The sequence below is a fragment of the Mauremys reevesii genome, linkage group 1, assembly GCF_016161935.1.
Source record: "Mauremys reevesii isolate NIE-2019 linkage group 1, ASM1616193v1, whole genome shotgun sequence".
NCBI lineage: Eukaryota > Metazoa > Chordata > Testudines > Geoemydidae > Mauremys > Mauremys reevesii.
In genome coordinates, this window is record NC_052623.1 from 8,191,528 (window position 1) to 8,203,730 (window position 12,203).

Sequence of the window (12,203 nt, forward strand, 5' to 3'; positions counted from 1 at the left end):
AATGTATCATAATTATGTCATAATCATACAACTCTGAAGAATAGGTGGTACGGTGTGACAATGAGGTTATGTGGAGGACCCCCTCCTAGGCTTTTAAAAGATTCAAATGATAGAAGTATAGCACATTAGAAAACATGATCCCAACTATACATACAAAATGATGGGCTCTAAAATAGCTTTTACCACTCAAGAAAGAGATCTTGGAGTCATCGTAGATAATTCTCTGAAAACATCAGCTCAATGTGCCACAGCAGTCAAAAAAGCTAACAGAATGTTAGGAACCATTAGGAAAGGGATAGCTAGGAAGATTTAAGTATAATAATGCCACTATTTAATCCCCTACCTTGTATACTATATGCAGTTCTGGTTGCCTCATGTCAAAATAGATATATTAGAAAAGGAAAAGGTACATTGAAGGGCAACAAAATGATTAGGAGTGTGGAAGAGTTTCCATCTGAGGAGAGATTAAAAGACAGGGACTTTTTAGGTTGGATAAAAGACAACAAAGAGGGGATATTATAGGGATCTATAAAATCATGAACGGTGTGGAGAAAGTAAATATGGAAGTCTTGTTTACTCCTTCACATAATACAAGAAGCAGGGGTTACTGAAGGAAATTAATAGGCAGCAGGTTTAAAACAAAGTGAAGGAAATACTACATACAACACACAGGCAACCTGTGGAACTCATTGCCAGGGGATGTTGTGAAGGCTAAAAGTATAATGGTATAATGGTGTCAAAAAGAGCTAGATAAATTCATGGAGGATAGGCACATCAATGGCTGTTAGCTAAGATATTCAGGGAAGCAACCCCATGTTCTGGATGTCCCTGGCATCTAACTGTCTGGATCTGTCGATAATAGCCTGTTCTGTTCTTTCCCTCTAAAGCACCTGGCATCGGCCCCTGTCAGAAAACAGGATACTGGACTAGACCATTGTTCTCCCCCAGTATGGCGGTTTCTATGTTCTTATCTTAGCCTCCTTTTTCTTCTCTAGATGGTTCTCCTCGTAGTCGATGGGGCCCACATGCCTCACTACCTCAAACAGTCCCTGCCATTGACCCAGTGATTTAAATAGCAGGCTTGGTTGTAACCATAACCCTCAATCACCCAGTCTGAACACTCACAGCTGGACCATTTTGTTATCGGCCTTCTCTTGTGCCTGTCGTGCATTTAGCAAAATTCTTCTAGCAAATGCCTGCAAAGTCTTGAGGCAATTTCTTAATTGGAGAATGAACTGGACTCTGTTCATTACCTATGAACTTCCCAGGCAGCAGTTCAAAGGGAGAAAACTTGTAGGCTTGAGGCACCTCCCTGACTGGAAAAAGGAGGTGGGGGAAGAGTTGATCCCAATGTTTGGAATCTGAGGCTACACAATTATTTAATGTCTCCATAACAGTTCCTTGAAATCACTCTACCAGCCCATTGGTTTGGAGATGGTAGTTCAACATTCTTAATGTCTTTACCCTCAGTAGTCCTTGATCTCTAAGGATTGCTTGGGGTATTACCACCCGCGAAAGGACTTACATAAGCTAATTAGCTCATTTTGCTCATACCCAGGGTGATGGGACTATGCCTAGAGGGAAATAAACCTGGCTGGGTGCCTTTGTCACAGAACCGTGCCTGCGGTCTTTCTCTCTGAGTAACATTGAGGTCTGCTGAATTAGTAGGTTGCCTTATCTGCTAATACTGATAGCACTGGAGGTCCAAGGAGAGAAGCACTGAACAGTGTTACAGAGGCAACACCATTCCAGCATTTAACAACAGCTAGAGGGCATTCTGAGTCCAAGGATGAACAATTCTACTGTCTGGGGCAAGTCAGTGATTGTTTTGCCTCCTGCCAAAGTGTGGCCACTGCCTCAGTCACTGGGGTTCCACCACTACCCCATTCACCAAAGAGAGTTGTTCATAGACACGGGTGAGGATAAGATTAAGTCATGGAAGTCATGGATTCCACGCCTTTCGGAGACCTTGGTGACATTTTCCACTTCAGCCCTGAGCTCTCACCTGCCATGTGTGGCCAAGGAACCAGCAGCTCCCAGCCACCTCCCGTGGTGGGGTTATGTGGCACTTCAAGTTGCTGTTGGCAGTGGGGGGACCAGATCTCTGAGCTGCCACTGGCAATGGGAGCCAGGGAGCTCTGTTAAATGGGGCTTCCGTGGGGGCCACAGAGCTGTTATCTGCAGTGGCAGCAGGTGCTGGTCCCTCACCCATCCTGAAGTGGGGCTTGGCTCTCACACTCCTGACTGGCCTTTAATCTTCCCCCTTTCAGTCTCCCCACCACCACTTCTGTGACCTGTCAGCAACTTTTACAAAAAATATCTGTGACAAAAAATTAAGCTTAAGCATGACTGATCATCTGGTCTGCCCCTCTTCCTGATAGCCACTCCCCAGGTGAACACTTTCTGGATCCTGTCGAGGGCTGTGGTCATTGCAGACCCACAGACCTGGCTTGAAGTGTCCTCCACAACATCATGTTTTTTCCTCCCCTATTCCTACCAATTCTGTTGGTTCTACCCATTCTCTCACCGGGGTGTCAGCCTCCATCTTCTCAGTCAGCTGATTCTTCTATTTCTTCATGACTTCACCAAAGTGATTCCTGTCCCTCCCCAATATGACCACTTAATACTGGTTTGCATACTCTCTAACGCTTTGACAGTTCCCTGATGTACACTGGAAGCCTGAGAAAGTATGGTCTCTTGTGTCTGCAGAATTTTGCATCCTAAAAACACACAAAAATCAATTTTCTGCCCATTCTTCCCCAAACCGAATGCTTCAATAAATCTTCGGTAGGGTGGCTTTGACAGTCCCAACAAATTGCTGAGAAATGCTCTCATGGAGTTTTTTACAACAGATGCATTTTTCCATCTGCACGCCCATCGTGTGTCACATAAACTAGACAATTCCATTTCACTGCAAGTGTTTTCTGGCCCTCTAAGCAAGCGTGGTGTATGCCAGGCTGTGGAAAGATGGTAAACAAGCCCTCTAGGATGTAAAAAAAATCCTGATGCTTTCCAATGTACATTGCAGGCTTCAACTAAAACTAAATTAAATGTATGATCTAGGCAGTGTATATATACTTTTTGGGCCTCAACTAAATCCAAATTCAATTTATGAGCTACATATTGTGTATATAGATAGCAGTGGGGTGATCTTGCACCATTTTTGCTGTACTCCACTTACATGACCTGCCATGACAGCCACCCCATCATAACACTGTACTACAACAGGCAAGTTTGCAGGCTTCGATGCTTGTAAGAACTGCTTACTGTTGTGATAGATGGTGCCAGCATTCCCTTCCTCAGAGCAATCAACAAATCCTAGAAATCGTTCCTTTATTTCCAGGTTTTCTCTCTCATACACACTGTCATTTTTTCTTGTTTAAAACTCAATGCTGCATCAACAAAAACAGTACGAAACGCATATTCCTAAACTTGCTGAATGATTGTGCTTTTCACAATAGCAGCAGCAAGTCGTAAAAGCTCATTCTGAGTTGAACAACAAGGAGTCCGGCTAACAGACTTACTTTGGCATCAGCTTTCACGTGTGAAAAAACACTTCTTCAGATGAGAGGCTTGTGAGATGGAAAGAATCACTCAGGAGTCCTTTGGTTTGCTTTTTGCTGTTTTTTGCAAATGCTTCATCATACTGTAAAACAAATTGCATAATTCCAGAAAGTTTGCACAGTTTGCTGATTCTTCTCTCTCTTCCTGCCCCCTCATAGCAAATCCTTCTTTAGCCAGGTAAAGCATTAGTGATTCTAGCAGAACAGTCTCTGTTTTCATGTAACGCCAGCCTGGGCTGCCCAGAGGATTCAGGGGGCCTGGGGTCTTCAGCAGCGCGGGGCCCCCGTCGCCGAATTGCTACCAAATTGCTGGCACTTTGGCGGTGGATCCCGGAGCGGAAGGACCCCCCGCCTCCGAATTGCCGCCGAAGACCTGGAACGGAAGAAGCCCCGGTGCCCGGGCCCGGCGAGAGTTTTCCGGGACCCTGGAACGAGTGAAGGACCACACTCCAGGGGCCCTGAAAAACTCTCATAGGGGCCCTGCAGGGCCCGGGGCCTGGGGCAAATTGCCCCATTTACCCCCCCTCTGGGCAGCCCTGATGCCAGCTGTTGAGAATTTAACAACTGTGCCACTATGGAGCCTACTTCTTTTAACTGTTTTTTTAAAAAAATGCCACCGTTCAGAACACTGCTTCTTTATGGCAGATGATATATCGTTCTGAAGTTTTTTCCCTATAATTTTCCAGTCTCTTCCTCTGTTTTTGTTGAATGCAGGGTCCCTCTAAAAACTGGAAAACTGCCTGCAAGGAAAGCAGCAACTGTACCTGCCTGCTTGCTGTACTCTTAAAACAAAAATATTTTGTAAAATTTGACGTAAATGAGAAACACTGTGAGACAACTTTGCTGATTCTAGGGTCCCTAGTTCACTTTCTCTCCTTCTTTGGAATTTGCACCACTTAATGACCTACGGCATTTGCATGCCCTTGGTCTTTGGTTGATGTCTGGCTCCTATAGCTGGCCCAGCTGGCCGACTCCTCCTGCTGTTATGCCTGCTGATGCTGGAACAACTCAGCTAAGGGGGCTGGAACATGGAGTGCCAGGAGGCCAGAGCCAACTTTTAAGTGTGGTTCAGTTTTCATTGGAAAATGGTAGGGGGTAGGGGCCTTGCGGGAGGGGAGGCCGGTCTGTAGGAGAGGAGGGACTCTGCAGGTGGTGGGCAAAGGGCCATGGGGAAAGGAAAGTGGAGGAGAGGAGGGGCTCAGTGAGCAGTGAGCGGGGAGTGGAGGAGAGGAAGAACTCAGCAAATGGCATGGGGGGCATGGGGGAGAGGGATGGAGGACAGGAGGGACTCAGTGAGCTGTGGGTAGTGAGGCCCTGGAGAAGGAGGTGGAGGAGAGCAGGGAGTCCGGAGCAGAGTCAACACCTGGGGAATGGAGTGCCCTACGGGCCGGTGGAGGAGGGGAGAGGCTCTGTGAGTGGAGGGCTGTGGGAGCCTCTTGGGGGAGGAGAGGAAGGATTCAGCAAGAAGCAAAGAGGGGCTTGGCAAAGAGGCAGAGCAGGGACAAGAAGAGGTGGAACGTGGGTGGGGCCATGGGGAAAAAGTGGGAGGGGGCATCGGGGTGGAGCACAGGCCAGGACACCACAGCCCAGGTGTCCCCTCTCTCAAGAGCAGGTTGGGGGCTGTACAGCCTAGGGAGGTTTAGCCTCCCCTGGCCTATTATACTTGCTGCCTACGTGGGCCACTTCCTACCACCTCCCTGCAAATGTCCCAAGGGCTCCGTAAAGCAGCCTGGAGGGTGTCTGCTCACCCCGGAGGAACCCAGAGGGACAAAGGATTCCTGCCTTATGCAAAAGATATATTAATGGGTAGAACAGAACAAAGTGGGAGAGCCAACATGAAGAATCGCCTAGCTACCAAGGGCTGTACCGGGGAAAGGCTTGTGCCCAGACTAGGAAGGCATCCAGTCTGTGAAAGAAACATATTGAAGCATCTTATCTGTATCCAGTTTCTGACTGTATTAGACATAGACTCAAGTGTTTTATTTTATGTTACTTGGTAATTCACTTTGTTCTGTCTGTTACTACTTCAAACCACTTAAATCCTACTTTCTGTATTTAATAAAATCACTTTTTACTTACTAATTAACTCAGAGTAGTTGTTAATACCTGTGGGGGGACAGCTGTGCATATCTCTCTATCAGTGTTATAGAGGGCAAACAATTTGAGTTTACCCTGTGTAAAGCTTTACACTGGGAGTTGGGCATCTGCGTGTTAAAGACAAGAACACTTCTGTTAGCTGCTTTCAGGTGAAGCCTGCAGCTGTGGGGTAAGTAAATCAGACTGTGAATTGGATTGAGTGTTGAAGCAGACGGGTGTGTCTGGCTCAACAAGACAGGGTGCTGGAGTCCTAAGCTGCCAGGGAAGGAAATCAGAGGCAGAAGAAGAATTGGCACATGAATTGGCAGCTTCCAAGGGCAGGGGGGTTCTGTGATCTAACCCGTCACAAGAACAGTGAACAAAAAAATGGGAAAGGTTCACGAAAACAAGAATCCCGCTCTGTGGGCACGGGGATATCACAAAGAGCCCTCTCTGGGACGCAAGGAAAGTTCATAGTCTGTTCCACTCCAAAATCAGCCGTGCAAAGCAGTAAGTTATTTTTACTCAAAGGTGATGTAGTAGTTAAATACCACAGTCCAGTTCTCAAAAACACACAGTTTCACAACTCTCACCAGTAAGCTCTAGATGAATTTCCTCAATTCCTACAGCAGTTTTCCTGTATAAGGACTTTCCAGATGAAACATTAGATTTATCCTCCAGGTTTTGTGATGGATTCAACATAGAAAAATCAGGTACATTTTGCTCACCGAATCACTGCACATATAATAAAGAACTTCAGCATTGCTGATTCTTTCTTTTTCTCTTTGGTTATCTGAAAGTGTAGCTTCTGTTTGTAAAACTGAATAAGAACCATGACCACACAGGGACTAATGGAAAACCACTTTGCCTCAGAATGCTACAGTATCTTATGGCAGTCTCAGGGCAGGTCTACACTCAGCTGGGATTGATGCTCTGAGATCGATCCACCAGTGGTCGATTTAGCGGGTCTAGTAAAGAGAAGAGTAAGATAAGTCAATGGGAGATTTTCTCCTGTCAGCCCCCCAGCCCCCTCCGACAGTGTAGACCCCGCAGTAACTTGACCTAAGATACATCGACTCCAGCTACCTTAATCACGTAGCTGGAGTGGCGTAGAGTAGGTTCATTTACCGCGGTAGTGTAGACATAGCCTTGGAGTCACAGAAAGGCTGAGTAACAGAGTGTGTGGTGATGGGGGCTGATGGGTGACAATAAAAGAGGTCAAGTGATGGTAAGAGAGAGGGAAGTCAGCAATGGAAAGACCCATGCTTAGTGATGGAGTGATAAGATATTGTGTGGCAGGAAATTCTCAGACTGTGAACCTCCACAATGTTTAGCTCAACCAAATTGGGACAGGGCACCCTTGATTAATGAGGAGATATGCTTCTCCCCTCTTGTAACACAGGTTTCAAGTCAGTGGCCCCAGGCGATCACCTTCTGCAGCAGGTGTATTTGCCTACTTTGTCATGAAGCTCTTTGGTTCTGATCCCATAAATGATAGGGTTGAGCATGGGAGGGATGAGGAGATAGAGGTTAGCCAAGATGATGTGAACATGGGGAGCGATGCCCTGACCAAGCCGGTATGTGAGATTGGAGAAGAGCCCAGGGGTATAATATGTCAGCATCACACAGATGTGGGTTGTGCAGGTGTTGAGAGCTTTCTGGTGGGCATTCTTAGAGGAGATTCTGAGAACGGCCCTGATGATCAGACCGTAGGACAGGGCAATGAGCGTCAAGTCAAACCCATTGATTACAAACGTTAGCACCAAGCCATATATCCTTCTGACTGTAATGTCACCACACGCCATCTTGAACACAGCTGTGTACTTACATTGCGTATGGGGGATAATGCGGTTGGCACAGAATAGCTGCTGACTCATGAACAGGGGTAGGGGCAGAATGAAGAGAATGGCTCTTATCAAACCTACAAGCCCGAGCTTAGCTATTCGTGCGTTGCTGAGGATGGTGGCGTATATCAGAGGGTTACATATTGCAACGTAGCGATCGAAGGCCATTGTCACCAGGGTGGCTGAGTGCATAACAGAAACCATGTAAAGGAAGAACATCTGGGTGAGGCAGCCAGCCAGAGTAATGCCTTTCAAATTGAACCAAAATATGCCCAGTGCCTTTGGCATGACGAAGGTAGGCGTGAGCGCCAGCATGCAGAGCAACAGGTACATTGGCTTGTGCAGGGTCTGCTCCTTACCTACAACAGACAGAAGCATGAAATTTCCCAACAGGCTGATAATGTAGAACATAGAGAAAGGGATGGAAATCCAGAGATGAGAAGCCTCCAGGCCGGGGATGCCCATTAGGATGAATGTTGAAGGGTCAGAGGGGGTGAGGTTGAAAGCTGCCATGAGGTGGTTGATGTGTCGATATGACTCAGAAATGCTCAAGGTGCCTGTAAAGGGAGAGTAGCACAGTGAGGGGATTACACGCTTTATAACAAATAGTAAATATTTTCTAGCTATTAACATTCTAGGAGTCTTCTTGAGTTGGGAGTGAAGAACCACCAACGACGTCACTCCATGCTTTATATAACTTTAGCATATGGTGGGAACCCTTTGTTTCAAAACTTGGTTTCCAGACTAATTTGTGGGAAAATTATAGATGGAGTCCAGAGTTCTTTGGCCTGGTCACATGCCCTTGTAAAGTCATAGCATCCATTATGTATAGGCTGTCTGAAGCATTCTGAGGGAGGCTCTCCTGGTGGGAGATACACTTCTCTTAACGCCTATTGTTTCCTCAAATGGTTCATTGCCCTGAATAGGCCCTTCCCAATCAGCTATCTAGACGGAAATCATCTTTCCCAGTGGATGTTACTGAGTTGTAACTACATTTGAAATAAAGATAAGTAGTTAATATTCCTAACTGCAGATAAAACTCATACATGCATACCAATTGGATAATAATATTCAGAAAGTCATAACTTTTCCAATGACTTCTTGCATAAAATTTATTGTAATTATGCTATAACCATATAATCATATTATAACAATATTACTATGAACAATATGGTGTACATTATCACAAAATATGAATGAGTATTTCTACCAGTGAAATGTCTCAAGTCACATAACAAGAACAATTGGGAACAAATCTGAGTAAAGGTTGTGTCACCCAGGCTGCAGTTCTGTGGCTTATCAGGGCAAAATGACCCTGAAACTCCCCAAACACACTCTGTACCAGGAAAGGTTCCAAAGGTGGCCTTGGACCAACAATTGTACAGAAAAAAATTATTTCAGCAGCACTGCCCACCTGTCTGTCTACATGCCGCTCTGCAACCCTGTGATGTTCCCCTCTGGTTTTCTCTGGACCAGTGATCTGCTAGGTTACTCCAATACTTGACTCTGGGAGCCAGACTGACCCTGCTCTGGTGTGAGAACCCCCACTCCTGGGCTGTTCACGCACAGCCTCTGCCATGTAAGCTGCTGCTTGGATTGTGTAATTGAATGACACTAGCCAATATCTCCGGTTCCAGACACAACCCTAGGAACCCCCATCTTGCAGTGTCCAGTTATGCCCGCTGGACGCTGGAAGCTTAGATGAGTTCATCAGTTTAACAAAGAAATTGATATGCACCAGGTTTGTAATCCCCAGGGGAGTCTCTTACACGCTTCAAACCAAACACACCTCTTCAGGTAGAATAAATAACAGATTTATTGGCACCTTATAGACTAACACTACTATAGAAATTTCCACTACTTGCATCTGACGAAGTGGGTATTCACCCACGAAAGCTCATGCTTCACCCACGAAATATCATGCTCCAAAACGTCTGTTAGTCTATAAGGTGCCACAGGATTCTTTGCTGCTTTTACAGATCCAGACTAACACGGCTACCAATCTGATACTTAACACATTTATTAACTACCAAGATAGACGTTATGTGATAATAAGTAATAGGCAAAAATTCAGAGTGGTTGCCAAAATAAAATAAAATATAGAAATGCAGTCTAAACTCTCAACCCTATTCGACTGGGCAACATCGAGATTAAGCAGTTTTTCTCACCCCACTGGATACTGCAGTCCTTAATATACAGATTTGTTCCTTAAAAATGGGCCAATCTCCCTGCTGGAGTCTTGTTTTTTTCTCAATGTCTTTGTTGCTTGCAGAGAAGGTGGTGGCCGAAGAAGGGCCCAGTATGTGTCCACTCTGTCTGTTTTATACCCTCAGTCCATGTGCTTGGGGAGCACACATCCAGGCATGTCTGGGGGGCATTACTGAGTCTCTCCAAGGTTAACAGTCCCTTTGTGGGGCCTCAGGCATGTGAGTCATTACATTGGAGCTCCCTTGCTGGACAATGGCTGTTGATGGGTTGTATGACACCCTGCCGGGTGTTTGGTTACCTTCCCTGCTGTTTCCTCTGGGGAGCTAATATCTGCCTGATTCCCCAACTTACATCATGTTTTAGTGACCACCATACAACAGAATTCTCATAGCTCCATATACATTAATGATACATATGTGGATAGAGACATGAGTTTCAGCAAATCATGACATTTCCCTTGATACCTTACAAGGCCTGCTACATATGTAAGATCACGATTATATGAAAATGAGGAATTTGGGGGTTACAGTACTCTCCCCCAAGGTATAGACTGTCACAGCACCCACAAAGCCTCAGTGCTACTCGCCTGTCACTGCTCATTCCCTGCCTGCCTTCACAACCCTCAGCAGTGCCCAATTCTCTGTGTACACCCCCTACCTGCCCCCACAGCCTCCAGCACTGCCCGCCTGCCTCTGTACACCCCTCTTCCTTCCCCACAACCCCTGGTGCTGGTCACCTGTCCATGTAGATCCCCCACCCCCAGAGCTTCCATCCCTGCCACACAGTAATACCCCTCACCCAGGACCAAAAGCAGGTGCCACACACCACAGCGACAGATAACAGAAATATCCCCTCAGACTAGGTTAAACTAAGGCCTGGTCTACACTGGGGGGGGGGTGGTTTGAACTAAGGTACGCAAGTTCAGCTACACGAATAGCGTAGCTGAACTCGAACTACCTTATTTCGAACTACTCACCCGTCCAGACACCGCGGGATCGAAGTCCGCGGCTCCCCCGTCAACTCCGCCACCGCCATTCGCGGTGGTGGAGTTCCAGAGTCGACGGGAGCGCGTTCGGAGTTCGATATATCGCGTCTAGATGAGACGCGACATATCGAACTCCGAGAAGTTGAACGCTACCCGCCGACCCGGGCGGGTAGTATAGACGTAGTCTAAGTGTTTGCCTGCACCGGGGAAAAGTTGGGGGGATGAGACTGCACTGCCTTTTTGGTGGCAAAGGAAACCCTGGCTGCAGCTCAGCCTGTGCATGGAAAGAGAGATGGACAGACTCAGCAGGAGTGGGAGAGGACGTGGGATTAAAAGGAGCCAGTGTGAGTAACTCTTCTTCAAAAAGACACAAAGCTTGAATGTATTGTGGCCAGTTAGAAACCCAGACACCCCTTCCTGAGGCTGCTTTTCTGTGTTGGCAATTGCTGATGTTGCCACAAAACTGTAGTGGGTTTTCTCATGGAAGGAGGTATGGTCTGGATGGGAGATGGTGTCAGAGACCATCTGCTAGAGTGTGGCCCACTTTCCATTGCAGTCTCAGACACCCCCCAGACCCAGGAGGGCTCATGACACCTCTTTGGTCTGTGCATCAGGGAGGACGTCCATTACCCATGTTGCATAGTTTCAGGACTCCGTGCTACTGTGATCTCGATACTGCATATCCCTCAGTCCTGCCTGCAGCCACCGCACACACTGTGTGTTCCTGTACCTCTCCAGCTAACATTTGCAACACAACCTCTAATGCTTCTCATCCTCTCCAGAAACGGAGATGAAGGGTCTCTCTCCTCCATCCTCCCTTGAAAAAAAAATGGTTATCCTAATTGTTTTAAAGTTTAAGGCTGTGAATTTGAGATTTCAGCAACTCTCCTGTCAGTTCTTCTTGGGAGCAAGCTCATCCATCCTTAGAGGCCTCAGGATGTCTCCAGATGAAGTCACTGGATTCTCATGGCCGATGGAAAAGAGGGCATTTATTTAACTCACTACATGTGCATTTAGGGCAAACCCCTGTCTCAGTTAGGAATTTTGCTTTTGATCTCAAGGGGACCAGATTCATCCTGTATGTTTAACTTTCCCTTCTGGCTGTCAAAATCATGGCTTTGGGTCCTGCTGCATAGGGCGCTATTTTGTTAAGGTGCTGAGGGAACCCCCCAGTTCATGTGGCGTTCTGAGACTGGGAATGAAAGTTGGGAGTTTCAAAAAAGAGGGCCCTTGATTTTGCTCTCAAGGAGGCCATTGTCAATCTGGAGTGACCCAGTGAAGGCTGAATGTGAGAGCAGAATCTGGGCAGTGTGTGACCCATTCTTGTTGCGAACCCTCTGGTAACACAGATACCCACAGGAGAAGCTTTGGCTGCACTTCTAAAAAGGGCAGTGAAGTTGCTGAGTTTAAAAAACTTGAGCGAACCACAGGAAAAACCAACAAAAAAAAAGTTACTGAGAAAGATAGAAGGACACAATAAGAGAAAATGAATTGAACTTAAAAGCAAATATTTGTCTAAACTATTTC

At 46.5% G+C, this 12,203-nt stretch overlaps 1 protein-coding gene across 1 annotated transcript; it reads right to left on the minus strand.

The window, feature by feature from the left end:
* Positions 1 to 7,066: 7,066 nt before the first annotated feature.
* LOC120395492 (olfactory receptor 52D1-like) lies at positions 7,067 to 11,310 on the minus strand. The gene is made up of 3 exons (XM_039519944.1): positions 11,307 to 11,310; positions 7,843 to 8,040; positions 7,067 to 7,665 (listed from the first exon to the last, which is right to left on the minus strand). Exons 1-3 carry the CDS (start codon positions 11,308 to 11,310, stop codon positions 7,067 to 7,069), a joined length of 801 nt encoding a protein of 266 aa, XP_039375878.1.
* Positions 11,311 to 12,203: the final 893 nt, after the last annotated feature.